At 34.0% G+C, this 19,227-nt stretch overlaps 1 protein-coding gene and 1 non-coding gene across 2 annotated transcripts; both read right to left on the bottom strand.

Annotated features, from left to right (window-relative positions):
* Positions 1–6,670: 6,670 nt before the first annotated feature.
* Positions 6,671–13,136, bottom strand: cmasa (cytidine monophosphate N-acetylneuraminic acid synthetase a). The gene is made up of 8 exons (XM_073838324.1): positions 12,782–13,136; positions 12,563–12,705; positions 11,354–11,509; positions 10,278–10,411; positions 9,740–9,834; positions 9,472–9,643; positions 7,471–7,630; positions 6,671–6,980 (listed from the first exon to the last, which is right to left on the bottom strand). The coding sequence occupies exons 1-8, from the start codon at positions 13,006–13,008 to the stop codon at positions 6,766–6,768; spliced, it is 1,302 nt and encodes a 433-aa protein (XP_073694425.1). The 5' UTR covers positions 13,009–13,136; the 3' UTR covers positions 6,671–6,765.
* LOC141334206 (U4 spliceosomal RNA) lies at positions 9,006–9,146 on the bottom strand. Its single transcript, XR_012355522.1, has one exon. It is a non-coding gene; the product is annotated as a U4 spliceosomal RNA (small nuclear RNA).
* Positions 13,137–19,227: the final 6,091 nt, after the last annotated feature.

The following is a 19,227-nucleotide window of genomic DNA, read 5'->3' as shown; positions in this document are numbered from 1 at the left end:
AAAGAGCCTGTGGCCCAGTGGTCAGAGCACCAGTCTACACCCTGGGAGTCACAGGTTCAAATCCCCTATCGGGATGGAAAAACATTTAATTTCACTAGTCTTTAGAGGAAAAAAAAGTCTAAATTAAAAACAAAATTAAACAAAATATAAGAGTAAGTGTGGAAGTGCCAGTGGCTCAGTGGACTGAGCATGTACTCCCTGGACGGGAGGTACCGGGTTCAAGCCCCAGACTGGTCACCGAAGCACGGTTGCGTGGCGGTCGTTCGGTAGTGCACTGTGACAAGCTGCAAAGCGGATCAGAGCACGACCTGAAACGAGAGAAGGTTACAGACAAAGGGGGAGTACAGATCCAGACGCTCCCCCTGGGGCTTCCCAGACAATATCGAGCAGCGGTTATCCAGCAGAAATCAAAATTTTAAGTTTATACTTGTAAAAATTCCAGACACAGGCTAAGTACAAACTTTTTTTTTTTTTTTTTTTTTTTTTAATTATTAAACAGCCCACTTTAGGCTCCACCCACACAGAAGCTTATTTTACCTGCAAAATGCTCCACCAGGATCAGATCCAGGACTCATCAGGCTCCCTCGCTCTACAGACCGAGACCTGGACATGGAGAAACGTGTGTTTGGCCCATTTGAAGGTATATTAGTCAGACATTTGCTCACACTGACATGAACAACAGCTCAAGACTCTGATCCATGGCTGAAGTCATCGCAACATTACCTTCAGATGCACACTTTGCTGATAAACAATCATTTATTTGAAGACAAGCAGCTCTGTTAAGAACAAATAAACTGGACTTAAACTACAAATCAACCACAGCTTATCCAAAGACAAATCTAAATTTGCCAGATGCACACAACCCTTACTTAAAAAGATTGAACAGCTGATTAGAAGTAACAGCACGTGGAAAACTGAGATCAGAGGATCTCTGAAAATCATGAATGGCACACAAATATCACATTTATCCTTTTATTGAGCACACACTTTACACACAAATCACAGTGATCATTCTCTAATGCAAGGCATTTGTTAAAACAAATGGCCCAAAGCATTTACCCAGAGAATGGGTCCGAGCTGGTATAATCAGACAGGTCCAACAACTCAAAGATGAATTACAGCAGCAAACAGTGCACTTCATGGAGTCCAGAAAAGAGTCAAAGGTCAACGAGGATCCAGCAGTTGTTCCCCTCATGAAAGGACGCTCCCCTGTTTCTCCTGCCACCTCCTCATGATCTCCAGCAACTCTGAACCAGAAATACCCTACAGACAGAAAGCAGAAACTTAAAAACAGCACACAATTCACTAACAAGTTCTTCCTGTAGGAAACCACAAGTCAGATTGATATATGGTGAAATGATAGTCTCAATTAATAATAATAATAATAATAATACAAAATGCAGTAAAAGTGTAAACTGTTGTCGCTTAATGTAAAAAGAGTCAATTAAGATGTACACATGCTAAAACTAATCAATTTTAGGTGACGGGGTCCTTGCATAAAAATAATTATAGATATCCACCTTATTTTACTAGCATAATAGGCCGAAGTCATTTACTGTGGATGTGTAATGCCTCAAATTTATTAGCTAACTGTTAAATGCAATTTCTAATAAAAGCGTAGAATATTCAAGGCTTTTTTGTCGACTTGATTACCTTTTGTATTTGTACTACAAATACCATGGTTTACAATAACAATCACCGTTTTGGGGTTTTATTTATAGTAAAACCATGGCTAATTTTCCTAATTGTACTTGCACAAACAACCAGTGTGTTTATCATTAGCAGAACACACAAATATCCGCTCTCAACATCAAACAGCGCAAACTAACAATAATGAGATACAAAATTAAGGACATGCTAAAAAGTTACTTAAATATAAAACGTTTTATTGTCGAAAAATGTTGACTTACCACATTCAAAGAAGACTTCTCTTTGCGGTCGTGTTCGTGCAGCTTCTTGTTTGTTACGCTAATCTCTATCAGCTGTGGGTTGTTAATCACGTCGTCAACCAGTAGGATTACTGCTAGGAACTATGTGCGATTAAGGCCAAACACTCCCTATGTTGCACGATACAGGTGTTTTCGGCTTTTTATGGGGTTATTTTTGTGTCTTTATTATTCAAACAAACATACTGTGTTTGAGAGTAAAACTAATTATTTTGTAATTAAAAAATAAAAGATTGCAAAAAAAGACTTCTTAAATCTCAAAAATAAAGAAATTGATAACAAAATTATTTGCAGTGCTGTCTTTTTTTGCAGTCCTAAAATTTTGGTTTCCGAGTTGAAAAGTTTTGCTTGTGTATCTCAGTGGGCGGTCTCTATCTACCAGGATGAAAAGCCTTTTTCTATTGGTCACTTTCGATTAAAGACACCGGTTGACCACGCCCACTACGTTTCCCCGCCACTGCCGCCGCCAGTCTGATCAGCCATGGCGAACAGCAACAGGGTTTCAAGACTTTTTTTTTTTTTTTACAAACTTTTATTTTTTAATTACAAAATAACCAGTTTTACTCTTAAACACAGTATGTTTGTTTGAATAATAAAGACACAAAAATAACCTCATATGATTTGAACCCTGGTATTCATGCCACAAGCTATGACCACTGGACCACCAACACCTCACGCTGAGGAAAGTTCATTTGTATTATTTTACGGAACACACAAATAAAAAATAAGTTGCAATTTTTTTTTTTTCAATTAATGAAAAAGGCAAAAGCACACACACACACACACACACACACACACACACACACACACACACACACACACACACACACACACACACACACACACAATGAATAAATAAATAAAATTGCAAAAAATGAGTCAAATTTTAAAATGAATGTCAATTTTGGGAAAAGGCAAATGCACCCAAAATATAAAATAAATAAATACTTAATTGCAAAAAAAAAAAAAAAAAAAAAAAAAAATCACATTTCAAAATTAATGTCAATTATGGAGAAAACCACAAATGCACACACAAAAATAAAATAAATGAGTAAATAAAACTACAAAAAAAAAAATTAATGTCAATTTTGGGAAAAGGCAAAAGCACACAAAAAATAGAATAACATGAATAAAAAAAATTATTTAAAAAACAATCAAATGTTAAAATTAACGTAAGTTTAGGGAAAAGGCAAATGCACAAAAAACTAAAAAAATGAATAAGTAAATAAACTTGCAAAACAAAATCAAAATTTTAAATTAAAGTCAATTTAGAGAAAAGGCAAATGCACACAAAAACTAAAATAAAATTAATGAATAAATAAAACTGCAAAAAATTTTTTTAAATAAGTGTCAATTCATAGAAAAGGCAAATGCACAAAAAAATACAATACAATAAAATTAAAGAATAAATAAATAAAATTTTAAAATTAATGTCAATTAGAAAGAAAAAGCAAATGCACACACACACAAAAAAAATGAATACATAAATTAAATTGCAAAAAAAATCTAATTTTAAAATGTATGACAAAATAAATCACATTTTTAGTTAAAGTAAAAAAATTAAATAAAATAGAACAAATGAATAAATAAATAAATTTGCAAAATTTTTAATCAAATTTTAAAATTAATGTCAAATTAGGGAAAAGGGAAAGGCACACAAAAAATAAATGAATAAACTTGCAAAAAAAATTATATTTTAAAATGAATGTCAATTTACAGAAAAAAGTAAACACACACAAAATCAAAATAAATAAAATTGCAAAAAAAGGAATGAAAAAATAAAATGGCTAAATAAAATAAAAATGTATAATTAATGTAAATTCATAGAAAAGGCAAATGCACAAAACATACAATAAAAAAAAATCAAATTTTAAAATTAATGTCAATTTAGGGAAAAGGAAAATAAACACATTTTTAAAAATATATATCTAATTATTATATTTAAAAAACAATCACAAAAGTGTTTAAAATGAATACATGAATACATATAAACTGAGCAAAAAAAATATCTGTATTCATTCACCTTTACGCAAATAACAAAAACTGGAAATGTGCTTCACTTCTTATTTACTTGAATGTATTTAACGACACAAGACCCACCCAGATTATATTACAGCAGCAATTATTTTATAAATGTAATGTGAAGCAGCTAGAAAACAGGGCTTCACACAACTAACTCTATTAACAACCAGCAGACTATTACCTACAGTCACACCACAACATCAGCAGAGAAAAAGCATTGCTTATCATTCTACTTCATACGCTTTATTTGAATCACCTCCTTAGATTCACATTATAAAGCTAACGCTACGCTAGTGATATTACAAAGAAAAGTTAAAACTACTTACAGGTGAGGTGCGTAACACTTTATCACAGCGTGTCACGGTTATTTTTGTAGATGGGCTGGAATATATATGACATAAATCTGTCACAGAGTTGTAATCTGCAAGATATATTCCTTTACAGCTTTACTTTGAACAGTTTCTACCATTGACATTTGTACTCAAGTGCCTACTAGTCCATTAATTGTGAGCTCCCTCTTGTGGGCAAATGTACTTGAAGAGAGCAAATGATAAACCGAAGTCACTGGTGACAAGACACAGATTTCAATAGATTTTAATACATTTGACAAATTTGTCAGGATGTCGACCAGCAAAAACTACAAGTTAATTGACCTAGATCGGCTTTCAAATGATAGATAAAAAGAAACAAGGTTTAAAAGAAACCTCTTAATAATCAATTTTTTTCTTACAAACACACAGCTTTTCACTTCACAATATTAAAGATGGACTGTAGTTCTGTGGATTACTTGTCGATTATTGTCTTGTTTTTATCGGGTGTTTGGACTTTCGTTCTGGTGGCACCCATTTACTCCAGATGATTCATTGGTGAGCAGGTGATGTAATGCTACATTGCTCCAAATATGTTCCAGTGCAGAAAACGAACACATCTACATCTTGGATGGCCTGACGGTGAGTACATTTTCAGCAATTTTTCATTTTTGGGTTAACCATTTCTTTAAACCTGCACATAAAGCAGGTTTATCAGTGTAAAAACCCTTTGACAAATGCAAAATGTCACTCCGTTTTTTTATGAAGCAACACAAAGTGACAAGTAGGGAGCACAAACTAAAATCAGCGGTACATTTAAAAGTACATTTACTCAAATGTACAATTCAGAAGACAGAAAATGAGTTAACCCTAAAGCAAAAACAGCTAGATGTGCTCACGCATACAGCAGTATCCATTGTCCTGATAGCACACATACATTACAGAAATGTCTATTTAAAGGTCTGCATTTACATCTTTAAGATTTTTTGAGGTTTAGTTTTTGTGGGTTTTTTTGTATTCGCAATACATCTATGGGACGTTTCCTGTCATAATGCAAATAGACATATATTGGATGTTTGGGTTTTAGAATATCAGTCATTCTTGAGAGGTGGGACAAAACAGGGTGCAAAATTTAAAAAAATAAAACTTTGTACTCAGACAAAAAAAACTACATTTATGTATCTTATATGTACTAAGCTACTGAGCTATGCTTTGATACAACCTCCCAACTTCTCTCTTTATTTTAAAAAAATGTGTTTTTTAACTTGGAATGTGTAATATAATTTCAACTTTATCTTTAACAGCTTTCTAGATGTTTTTAACATTTCAAAACACATTCTCATGTTAGTAGACAGATTACACTTTCACATGTGACCAACAATTCCACAACAAATATAAAATATCATAATGAAATATCATCAAACTATTCATCTGACGGAGGTGACAGAACTGACGGAGTTGACACATCTGACGGTGTTGACCAAAACCTGAATTTGTAGTCATTTTAACTATCAAAAACCTTGAATCAATTAATTACTGTATTAAAACAACCACAACAAACAGTGAGTATGTTATTATTTATAAAGCTTCTATTCAAGAGTCACATTTAAGTATTTTGATATATTATTGGAACACAAAATCTTACGGTGGTGACATCTGACGGTGTTGACAAATTTGCCATTTCTTTCACAAAACAAATGGAGTTCATGAAGTAGACATTTTGTTTTTTTTCTGTTGATGCTAGAGGCTAATGGAACCTGCTTCAGGAGAATAAAATGGTTTAAAGATTTCAAATAATTTTCTCAGAAATTGGATGTTTGGTGTTGACATATCATAGTTGTGACACACGAAATATTAACATTAGAATTAAAATATTCTAAAACTATAAAACTTAGCAGAGCCTGTGTGACATTGATGTACTCTGCAGAAGAGGACTGTGGCAAAGGGGTCCTTTTAGAGTGATAGCCCCTGATATTCCCTGATTTTATTACATTTTAAGTAATGTCTGACGGTGTTGACAAAAAGTTGGGACACACCTGTGAAACCTTATTAAACACACATGTCTGACTGAAAAACAACCTTGCTTTAATATGAGATATTATTAAGTGTTGCCTTTGATAAAACAAGGTCTTTTTCATCATTAAATTTTTTTTAATCCATTTTATAGCATATGAATGAATAAACCCTTCTCTGTGGACACAGTTTTAGATGTAGTGAGAAGACAATAAGTGTCATAGATTTCACATAATAATGAGCAAATGATATTGAAGGGGATAATTGTGTTAAATACATTCTATTATTAATCCCCATAGCATTTACAATTGAAAATATGTTTTATTTTTAAAACTAATATCAGTTATAATTGGTGGACATGAACACCACAAAACCAAACAAAAAGTTTTTTCCTTCAGTACTTCCTACACCCTTCATTTTTTTGGCAACAATAACAAAAAAAGAAATTAAATTATTAACAGCTCTATTACATTCTCCTAAAAATTGTTTCTGCCAATTCTATCCTGCTCCATCTGAGACTTGGCCTTCTTTTTCAGCAGTAGGATGTGTTCGGCGAACTCTCGCACGGCTCCGTGACCCGCTGCGTTGCGACAGATGTATTTGGCATGGTTGAGTGCCACTGTTGGGGCATCCATGGGTACTGCGCTCAAGCCTGCCAGTTCAAGGCACTTTACATCCGGCTCATCATTTCCTGAAACACAGATGCCAGGAAAAATATTTTAAGAAATCTTTTGACAAGTAGTCGTTTTAAAGAAACTGATGTGTGTTCAAAGGGATAGCTTAGGAAAAAATGAAAATTCTGTCATTATTACTCACCCTCATGTTGTTTCAAACCTGTAAGACCTAGGTTCATCTTCAGAACACAAGTTAAGATATTTATAAAGAAATCTGAGAGCGTAATGACCCTGCATGGACAACAACACAACTGACACATTTAAGACCTCTTTATTTGTGTTCCGAAGATGAACAAAGGTCTTACAAGTTTGGAACAACATGAGGGTGAGTAATTATCCGATAAAAGGTTGACAAAGTAATCAGTTTTCGTATTTGTAGTTAATATTGAGGCACAATCTTTTTAAATCTGTATTAGCCACACTAACTTTGCAGAGATACCATTGTGTTGTTACTGAACACAGCATTCGGCTGATGTAACTTGGAGAAACGTTGACCTCCTGTCTCACCTAAGACTGCTATCTCTTTCCACTCCAGCTTGTATTTCTTCATAAGTTCCTGCACCTTCTTCAGTTTGTCGTCCACTTTCTGCAGGAGTTGACAGCCCATTCTCTTTGAGAGTTTGTCAGCTAAGGCCTTTGATATGGGGTCTTTTTCTATCAAAATAACCTACAGGAAAAGGGGGAAAAACAAAAAAAAAACATTTTTAAATTTGTGTTCATCAGAAGAAATACAGTTTTTAAAACAGCTTAGAAAAAATGAAAATTCTGTCATTAATTACTTACCCTCATGTCTTTCCAAACCCATAACGTCTTTGTTTATCTTCAGAACACAAATTAAAGGAACACTCCACTTTTTTTGGAAATAGGCTCATTCTCCAACTCTCCCCCCGAGTTAATAAGTTGAGTTTTACCGTTTTGAAATCTATTCAGCCGTTCTCCTGTTCTGGCGATATCACTTTTAGCATAGCTTAGCATAGATCATTGAATCCTATTAGACCAATAGCATCGCGTTCAAAAATGACCAACGAGTTTAGATATTTGTCCTATTTAAAACTTGACCCTTCTGCAGTTATATCGTGTACTAAGACCGGCGGAAATGCAAAGCTGCGATTTTCTAGGCTGATAAGATTAGGAACTACACTCCCATTCCGGCGTAATAGTCAAGGAAGTTTGCTGCGGTAATATGGCCGAAGCAGGCAGAGTATTATCAGAAATGAGTTCCCAGCTAGTTTAGCATTTGCACATGTGCTGCGTGGTATTACTGCTCCTGCTTCAGCCTTATTATGGCAGCAAACTTCCTTGACTATTACGCCGGAATGGGAGTGTAGTTCCTAATCTTATCGTCCTAGAAAGTCGCAGCTTTACATTTTCCGCCGGTATTAGTACACGATATAACTACTACAGAAGAGTCAAGTTTTAAATAGGACAAATATCGAAACTCGTTGGTCATTTTTGAACGCGATGCTATTGGTCTAATAGGATTCAATGATCTATGCTAAGCTATGCTAAAAGTGATATCGCCAGAACAGGAGAACGGCTGAATGGATTTCAAAACGGTAAAACTCAACTTATTAACTCGGGGGGAGTTGGAGAATGAGCCTATTTCCAAAAAAAGTGGAGTGTTCCTTTAAGATATTTTTACAACTACCACAAGGTGTTCAATGCCTACGTTCAAGAAATTGTTGAATAAAGCCATTGTTTTTGTATCTTTGTGCTCAAAAAGTATTCTCATAGCTTCAAAAAATTAAGGTTGAACCACTGATGTCACATGGAGTAATTTACGGTTGCCCTTACTACTTTTCTGGGCCTTGAACATGGTAGTTGTGTTGTCTATGCAGGGTCAGAAAGCTCTTAGATTTCATCAAAAATATTTTAATTTGTGTTCCGAAAATGAACAAAGGTTTTGCGGGTTTGAAACAACCTGAGGGTGAGTAATTTTTGGGTGAACTATCCCTTTAAGAATGAGTACATGATAACAGATTGCTCTTTATCTGCTAAACCATCCATTTGTTACTAATGTCTTTCTTTAACTTGTAGATCAGTCTCCGTAAAGACTGTCAAAAATTGCCAATGCCGACTATATTTCAAGTCGTCACAGCGGGGTATTGGGTAAAGTTTTCAATTAGCAATAATCGCGCCTCGGATAAACCTCATAGGCTACGATACTGCCACTGCGCAAAGATAACTGGCCAAAGGAGACATCTGAGTACTTGTGCTTCTGAACTCCTGTGATCATTAGTGGTGAGATCAGGAGACCTCACTAAAAATCATCAAACTGCACAACACTAGACTTAAACTACTAAAAAGAGCCATTTTAAAAAGTAAAATATCAAATTGTCCATTTTATACTTAAGTTATATTGAATTAAAAGACCGAAAAAAGAGGGGTCCCAGTTGCATGATGGGATACGAAGGGGCAAAGACAAAACAGGGATGGGTCTATTGTTGTGTGGGGGTTGGTAGAGGTCGGGGGTGGGTAACACAAGGCTGCCAAATGAGCAAGAATCACCTTCACGTCTTCTTTCTTTAGCATTTCGATGCCGGCCTGGTCTCTGGTGTTGACGGACACCATCTCCTCTCCTTTTGCTGACATGTAGATCTGACCGTCTGTTAGACATCCTGATACGCTACACAGCAGGAGCTTTACAACTTCTGGTTTATCCTTGCCAAAGTAACCAAACCTGTGTCAAACACACACCCATTATTTCAGACTTTGCACTCTTTGCAATGTGGTTGTTTGCTGACATGAAGTTGCTTGGTGACTTTTGTTTCTTTACCTTAACACTCTCTGTTCAGCTACGGGCCAGTCTATGTCGACATCGATATCCACACTGTGCTCAGGCTTCATCTCAAAATACTTAATTTTTCCACCCTGAGAAATGTAATATGTTGGTTTGTTAGGATAGGACAATGTTTGGCTCAGATACAACTATTTGAAAATCTGGAATCTGAGGGTGCCAAAAAATCTAAATATTGAGAAAAATGCCTTGAAATTTCTCCAAATAAAGTTCTTAATGCATATTACTAATGAAAAATAAAGTTGATATATTTATGGTAGGAAATTTACAAAATATCTTCATGGAGCATGATCTTAATTTAATATCCTAATGATTTTTGCCATAAAAGCTATCATTTTGACCCATACAATGTATTGTTGGCTATTGATACAAATATACCCGTGCTACTTATGACTGGTTTTGTGGTCCAAGGTCACATATTGAGAATGTTTTCTTGCTACGGATTATTATGTCAAGCGTTTTTGGTCACATTTATAGCTCAATCATCAAAAATGGCCTTTAAATGCCAAAATATTACCTGAAGAAGCCCTTTTTCTACAAGCTCTCTGGTAGCGAAGTAAAAAGAGCCATTTTCACAGAGCTCTCCTGACCAGTCCTGACGCCGTGGCCTGCAAGCTGGATCCAGGTTCAGCGCTGTAGTACAATGGCAGTCTGGAATTTAAATAAGAGTTTAGAGTCTCCAACAAGCAATAAATACCACCTTTGTACAAAAGTTAGGGGTCTGTAAGATTTGTAATGTTTTGTAAAATTTCTTATGCCCATCAAGGCTGCATTTTTTTTTTTCAACTGAGGGACTCATATGCAACTATTACAGAAGGTTCAAACGCTTACTGATGCTCCAAAAGGAAACACGAAGCATTAAGAGCCGGAAGGTGAAAACCAAGGTCCTGATAAATGTAACTTATTTTGTCTTCTGGGGACAGAATTATCTTTTATAGCTTCTGAAGGGCAGTACTAAATGAAAAAGGCCAAAATAAGATAAATTTACACATCTTCATTCTGTTTAAAAGTTTACACCCCTGGCTCTTAATGCATTGTTTTTTTATCTGAAGCATCAGTGAGCGTTTGAACCTTCTGTAACAGTTGCATATGAGTCCCTCAGTTGTCCTCAGTGTGAAAAGATGGATCTTAAAATAAAACAGTCATTGTTGGATAGGGTTCAAATGCACAAAAATGCAGAAAGCCCAAAGAATTTGTGGGACCTAAAAGATTTTTCTGAAGAACAGCAGGCAGTTTAGCTGTTCAGGACATAAAAGGGAGTCATGAACAACTATCACTAAACAAAAAACACAGCTGTGGATCATTCAGGTAACCCAGTATTAAGAATCAAGTGTATGCAAACTTTTGAACAGAGTCATTTTTATAAATTCATTTATTATTTTCTCTTGTGGACTATATATAAACGTCTTTTATGTGAAATATCTTACTCAGGTCAGTACTTAAAAAAAAAAAAAAAACATGCATTTTGTAGGATCCCTCTTATTTTGCAATCTTATTTTAATTCTGCAAGGTGTAAATAAAGTTTTGACTTCAACTGTACATGTAACAGTATATTTTCTAATCTCAACATTTACAGAATGCCCTCCAACAAACCTCCTTTTTCGACCTCTTGCCATCGGAAATGGTGTCGCCGGACCACAGAGAAAACAGAATCACAGCCTTCTTTAGTGATGTATTCCACAGCCTCTTTGAGATGTTCGGGATGCAAACATGGAGACGTGGCCTGGATGTTACAGATGACGTCAACATCTGCGCAAGAACATAATATTACTGGTAACCACTTTGCTTTTACTGTGTCCCATTTGTAGCCATTTGACTTGAAGAGATGCATTTCTGTTCTCCATTATTTAATAGCATTATTTAATACAATTTCAAAGAAACAGCAAGTAACACAATGAATTAAATGCAACATGTTTCTTTTACGCCAAAAATCATTGAGTATTAAGTAAAGATCATGCCCCATGAAGATATTTTGTAACTTTCCTACCGGTAAATATATCAAAACCTAATTTTGGATTGGTAATATGAATTGCTAAGAACTTTATTTGACAAATTTAAAGGCGATTTTCTCAATATTTAGATTTTTTTTGCACCCTCACATTGCAGGTTTTCAAATAGTTGTATCTCAGCCAAATATTGTTTAAAAAAAATCGACCCTTATGACTGGTTTTGTGGTCCAGGTTCACAAATGTTAAAGTAGACAAACTGAAAGAGTATTTTATTGCAAATATACTCTATAACTTATCAAACTTATAGATTATTACAAAGTAATAATCACCAAGTTACAAATAGATTATTAATCTATAAGTTTTTACATTCCGTCAGACGCTAAAAAGAAAATTTCTCAAGCCTTAACCATGAGAACGTTCACCTTATCTCTATATTTTGAGAAAGAGTGAGGTCTTGAAGCTTGCAACCTTGAGGAACAAGCTGTGTGTCTCTCTCTCTCAGGTCCTTTGTTAAAGAAAATAAATACAGTTCGTCTGAATCATACCTCCTTGGTAAACACTGCAATCAAAGGTTATCACACACAATTCATTGCATGAATGTTTATCAGTTGCGGAGTCTGTTTTTCCGGAATCATTTACAATGGGTGGGTGAAACTCTCCTGGTATGCAATGATGACAGGTATGACAACTTGGCTTACGTGGCTTCTTTCCTGGTTCTATATTTGTTTTATTCTAAAGCTATCAGTAGTAGGTGGAGGAGTGGACAAACTTGTTTTACAAGCTGTAGTTACACCCCTTATATACAACTGACTCTTGTAATAGAATGTGACAGCAACAGAGCCTGTTTTCCAACCTGGGTTTAGTCTGCTGAACTCCTGAATGGTTTCCAGTGAGCTTGAGGAGTCTTTAGACACCTCTGGGCTCCTCCTGTGCACTTTAGCCCCCCAAGTCTTGGCCACTCTAGCGATTTCATCATGATCAGTGGACACCCAAACACTGCGAAAACATAAACACCATAACGTCTATTGCCATACAGCACAGCCAATCATAGAGTTACGTTCCATTCATTTACCTGTCAAAAACACCTGAGTCCAGCGCTGCTCTGATCACCCATCCAATCAAAGGAACTCCTGCCAGCATCTTGATGTTCTTCAGGGGTATGCCTTTACTCCCTCCACGGGCGAGAATAAGAGCAGAGATGTGTCTCTTGACTTTACATCGTTTTGCGTCGGAGCTGTCCTCATAGCTGATTGCATTCTCGTATTCACGCTTCAACGCTCGCTTACTAGCTGCGGCCATTAGTGTTCTACACTGTTAGTGTCAACCAGTAAATATCGCCCAGTTGTAAGGATAATAAGCTGCCAAATTAAAGTAACGTTGTGTATGTATTCCATACGCGATCTGAAGTGTGTTTCGGCATTCTGAGGCAATTCCAAGTACTCCTCGCTGCAGACTGTAGCGCGGTGACGTCAGGTACCTACGTCACGTATGTGTTTACCGCGCATGCGCAAAGTGACGTAGGTATGCCTGTGTAATTTGCATAGCGTGGTGACGTTAGGCGTTTTCGCGTCGTGTGTGACGTAATGCGTCATTAAAACGCATGCGCATACTTACTTACTCTTATAAAATGTAAAAGTAGCCTATTAAAAAAGCCAAGGTGAAAATAAAGAAGGGGAAAAAACAGTAATATGTACAAATCCATGATTTTAACCATGTCTTTAGTTTATTTTGTAATATTTGTGTAGTATTATATACAAGGTATTAAGATTGTTGCACTTTATTTCACTGTGTATATTTTAACATTACTCTGCACCTTATATGTTTCTTATTTTAACCTTTCCTCTGTCATGATTCGTGTTTATTTAGTATAATTATGGACATTTTTCTGTGGCTTTGGCAATTCTGCCTGTGGAATATTTAAGCCAATAAAGTAGTATTAAGTTAAATTGACTACATACAGTATATTTTCAGTGTCTACATCCCATTTTATGCATGGTGCCTCCAAAAAACCATACTGATAACAGTGATCTTTTTTTTTTTAATTAATGCAGGAAACAAATACAGAAAAGAGTTGACAGATTGTTTGCACATAATATACAAAGAAACAAATATATGCATTATGTCAACTGAAATGACAGTGTAAGAATACAAGGTAAAGCATGGAAGAAAAAAACAAAACAAAAACAAAGGACAAAAACATAAAAACTTGAGGGTGAGACACCTAAGCGTTAATTACATTACACAAACCAAAGTCATTACAAAATGAAATAGTTCTTCTAGCTTTCTTATTCTGTGACAACGAAATAGTATTTAAATAAATTCTAAATTCTTAAAAAAAAGAAAAAAAAAAGAAAATGTGGTTTGTTGATAGGAAACTTGCATTTATGAATATAAAATTTACAAAGAAAATAAATTAAATTTATAACAAAACAAGCATTCCTTTTAGTTGAGTCAGAATCATAATGTCCTAAAATTAGTTCTTTACAAGTAATAGGTTACATCTCGGTTACATGGATATTATTCTTAATAAATAAACCAATATTTTCCCAGAGTTGTATAGTATACTGACACGTGCAAAATAAATGAAAAACAGTTTCAGTATTAAATTGACAAAATGTTAACCTTATACTTCTTCATATAAAATTGAACAGGGTAAAATTTGTTAATTAGTTTGAAAGATACTTCTTTAACATTGTTAGTAAGAAAAAACCTCTGTTGTAAGGACCATATTTTTTTCCAATTCAAATTTCTAAATAAACTATTCCAGTAAGGAATGACAGGCGATAAAGAAGAAACTTTTTCAATGAAAAGAGACCTAATTTTGTAATTTCTATCTTTTTTCACAGAAAAACATATTTTACCTATAGTTGTCTCTAATGGGTCAGAAGAAGAAGCATTTTTAATAGGGGAGAAATTGCTATTTTTCATAATATAATAATTCCTGAAGTTATTGCTCCCATAACAATGGCATAATCCTTTGGACTAACCGGTATCTCATATTCTGAAATAAATTCTCTATAAGTCATTAATAAACCTCTGTTGTTAATTAACTGACTCACCAAAATCAAACCATTATTAAACCACTGACTAAGAAATAAAGATCTATTTTTATATAAAATATTTTGATTATTCCAAATAAAAAAATCTATGGGGGGTAAAATTGTGTTTATATATTAAAGCCCAGGCCAAAAGTACCTGTTGGTGGAAATTTGAAAGCTTAACTGGAATTTTGGATATGTTATAATTGCACATCAACAAAAATTTTATACTTCCAACAAATGAAAATGCTTGCTGTGGAAAGATATACCAGATTGAATTTTGATTTTTCAAATACTGATTAAGCCAATTTATTTTAAAGGCATAATTTAAAGAATTGAAATCTATAAAATTTAGGCCACCATTGTTATAAGAATTTAGTATAACAGACTTTTTCATATAATGGCATTTGTTTTTCCAGACAAAGTCTGTTAAAGTTCTATCAATCAATTTACATGTAGGCTTATCTACATACAGAGATTGGGCTGCATACGTGAGACGTGATAGCCCCTCAGCTTTAGTGAGCAAAACTCTTCCTGTGATCTTTTTTTTATTGCAAAGAACAAAACTAAATATAATTGTATATACATAAAAATTGTTTTATATAATAATTAAAACTATAAACATGACACATGAGAACAAGAGAAAACAACAACAAAAAATATTACATCTACTCGTTCTGAAATTCACCTCCATCACTGATAAAACAATCAACTGAACAGTAGCCCTCAAAATCTTTGAAGGAATAAAACCCACGCAGGACTCCCCTTCTGCCATTGCCAACATACCCAGGTGGGCAGTCTTTAAATATTTCATGGCACCGTAGGCACTGGGTCAGTGAATAAGGCACCCAGAACTTCTCTTTGTATTGTGCAGAAAATGCACTCCAGTTCATGACACCTAATTTACATAAAAGAACAAACAATATTTAAACAATATTAAATCATTTTGAATTAAGTCAAAAAAAAGAGTCATACAAGGAAAATATTTTAAAATGTATTATAGGATGGTGTTAGGAAAAGAGTGTTATTTGCTTTGTCTGTAAATTACCAAAGAGATTTAATTCATAAACAACATTAACAATAAGCTAAATTAAAAAAAAGTTTGTCAAGTCAAAATTTATGTTAGCTTGGCTTGAGAAAGCATAGCATAAAAGTTTGAAGATTTTTTTTTTATTTGAACGTTTTACAGTTGAGGGCAATACAGTCTATCATAAAAAAAAAATTAACGAAAAAAAAGACATAGATGAGAGGAGACAGACAGACAAACAGACAGACACTCAAATACTTTTTACAGTACTCACTACATGTTAAAATGTTCATTTTGTCAATTTAATACTGAAACTGTTTTTCATTTATTTTGCACGTGTCAGTATACTATACAACTCTGGGAAAATATTGGTTTATTTATTAAGAATAATATCCATGTAACCGAGATGTAACCTATTACTTGTAAAGAACTAATTTTAGGACATTATGATTCTGACTCAACTAAAAGAAATGCTTGTTTAGTTATAAATTTAATTTATTTTCTTTGTAAATTTTATTTTCATAAATGCAAGTTTCCTAACAACAAACCACATTTTCTTTCTTTTTTTTTTTTAAGAATTTAGAATTTATTTAAATACTATTTCGTTGTCACAGAATAAGAAAGCTAGAAGAACTATTTCATTTTGTAATGACTTTGATTTGTGTAATGTAATTAACGCTTAGGTGTCTCACCCTCAAGTTTTTATGTTTTTGTCCTTTGTTTTTGTTTTGTTTTTTTCTTCCATGCTTTACCTTGTATTCTTACACTGTCATTTCAGTTGACATAATGCATATATTTGTTTCTTTGTATATTATGTGCAAACAATCTGTCAACTCTTTTCTGTATTTGTTTCCTGCATTAATTAAAAAAAAAAAGACACTGAAAATATACTGTATGTAGTCAATTTAACTTAATACTACTTTATTGGCTTAAATATTCCACAGGCAGAATTGCCAAAGCAACAGAAAAATGTCCATAATTATACTAAATAAACACGAATCATTACAGAGGAAAGGTTAAAATAAGAAACATATAAGGTGCAGAGTAATGTTAAAATATACACAGTGAAATAAAGTGCAACAATCTTAATACCTTGTATATAATACTACACAAATATTACAAAATAAACTAAAGACATGGTTAAAATCATGGATTTGTACATATTACTGTTTTTTCCCCTTCTTTTTTTTCCCCTTGGCTTTTTTAATAGGCTACTTTTACACTTTATAAGAGTATTATGTTAAGTATGCGCATGCGTTTTAATGACGCATTACGTCACACACGACGCGAAAACGCCTAACGTCACCACGCTATGCAAATTACACAGGCATACCTACGTCACTTCATACCTACGTTCACGGCAATTCATCTACTCCTCCTCTTCTTTTTCTTCTTCTTTCGAGTTTTATGGCGGATTGGCAAACCAACGTGTCCGCCAACTACTGGTCTGGAGTGTGGAATGTACAGGGTTCAGCTGTGGACTATTCAACTATTATTAACCTTTCAAATCTTTAAACTCTTTCCATTAATCTTGTCTTTTTTAAATACTTGAACAATTATTCATATATTCTTGACTGCATTGGCCCATAACCTAAAAGTGTCTTTTAAGATATACTATTAATTCCCATCAGTTCTAGTTTTTTGAACATCTGACGTCTTTCCCTTTCATATGCTATACACATCAAAAGGACATGTTCAGCCGTTTCTGGTAATCACATTTATCACAATAACCCGTTTCATGTTTCCCTATTAAGTGCAGATTATCATTTAATGCTACATGTCCTATTCTCAGTCTAGATAGAATAACCTCCTTTCTTCTGCTTCCATAACTTGTTCTCTCTTTATAAGTCTGACACAGACGAAGGGACCGATGGCCAGCCAGCCGGGGTTCATCTTTGGGAGAAAAAGAAGAAACGACACACATATTTTATTTGCACTTTTCAGTAGTGCTGGGAAAATGAAGCTTTTTGAAGCACCAAGGCTTTTTCTCAACTGCATCATAAAGAAGGTACATTACTCAAAGCTTTTCAACACGTTGCACACTGATAACATCTTGTGGTCAAAGGTGGAAAAAGTTGCTTTTGCGTCTCAGATGTCCAAGCGATTTTTGGACAGTTTCATCAAATAAATCAACTTGTGCTACGAAAACCATAAGAAATAAAAAATGAATAAAACTGTCATTTTACTTACACAAGTTATAAATGAATTAATCTGTAAATAAACTTATAAAAAAGAAAAAAAAAGAGAGTAAATACAATTTTCATTGACTAAAATTAGACTAAATGTCATCGGTTTTCGTCGACTAAAACTAGACGAAAATAGTCATTGATAATAAGACTAAAATGCTCGGACTTTTAGTTGACTAAAACTTGACTAGACTCAAAAGAGTATGAACGTGACTAAAACTAATAAAAACTAAAATGACAGCTTCATTGAGAGAAATTATAGAAATTAATACTTTTATTTAGCAAGGATGCTTGACATTAATCAAAAGTTATGATAAAGACCTTTATAATGTTACCAAAAGATTTCTATTTTAGATAAATGCTGTTCTTCTGAACTTTCTATTCATCAAAGAAACCTGAAAGCTGTTTTCAACATGATAATAATAATAAATGTTTTTGAACAGCAAATCAGAACATTAGAATGATTTCTGAAGGATCACTGGGGTTATGAGACTAAAAATTCAGCTTTCAAATCACAGGAATAAATTACATTTAAAATATGTTCGAATAGAAAGCAGTTATTTTAGATAGTAAAAATATTTCAAAAAATCAAATAAATGCAGGCTTGGTGAGCAGAAGAGATTTCTTTGAAAACATGAAAAATCTTACTGTTTTTAAAAAAAGTGACTGGTAGTGCATTTATTTGTTAATTCATTTATTTTTCACAAAATTAAACAGCTTTAAATCTCACAGTTAAATACAGATAAATATTTTACTCACGCATGTTTAACTTTTCTTTGCACAATATTAAATAGCCATTATAACGTTTTAATCACTCGCAGTTAAATATAGTCAAGTGAGGATCATGGTTAGTATATACCGCTCTAAATTAATTTGTGAAATAGAAAAGGATATTAAATAAATGTACGAAGCTGACACACTCAGTCCCCACTCATTTTCATGGGATCTGTATCATAATGTTACGCAAAATACAATCAGTGTTGCCAAGTCCGCAGTTTTCACTCAATATTGTGCTACATTAACATTGTTTCCGCGAGTTGAAACGACCTTAATAACGTGATATGCATCCCCTGAAATGAGAAATGAATCGAAAAACCCCGCCGTAAACATGTTTTAGAATCTCTAAAGCTAATCTTTGCCGGTAGATCATCACCGTAAAGCGACTACATAGATTTGAATGTGAGCACCTGGCAACACTGTTCATATTACATCCATATGAACCTACATAGTTCATGCTAGTTATTCTATTTTTCACCAGAGAAATCAG

This window comes from Garra rufa, chromosome 4, assembly GCF_049309525.1.
Source record: "Garra rufa chromosome 4, GarRuf1.0, whole genome shotgun sequence".
Taxonomy (NCBI): Eukaryota; Metazoa; Chordata; class Actinopteri; order Cypriniformes; family Cyprinidae; genus Garra; species Garra rufa.
The sequence above is the reverse complement of the archived record's forward strand: the minus strand, read 5'-3'. Positions and strand labels throughout refer to the sequence as shown.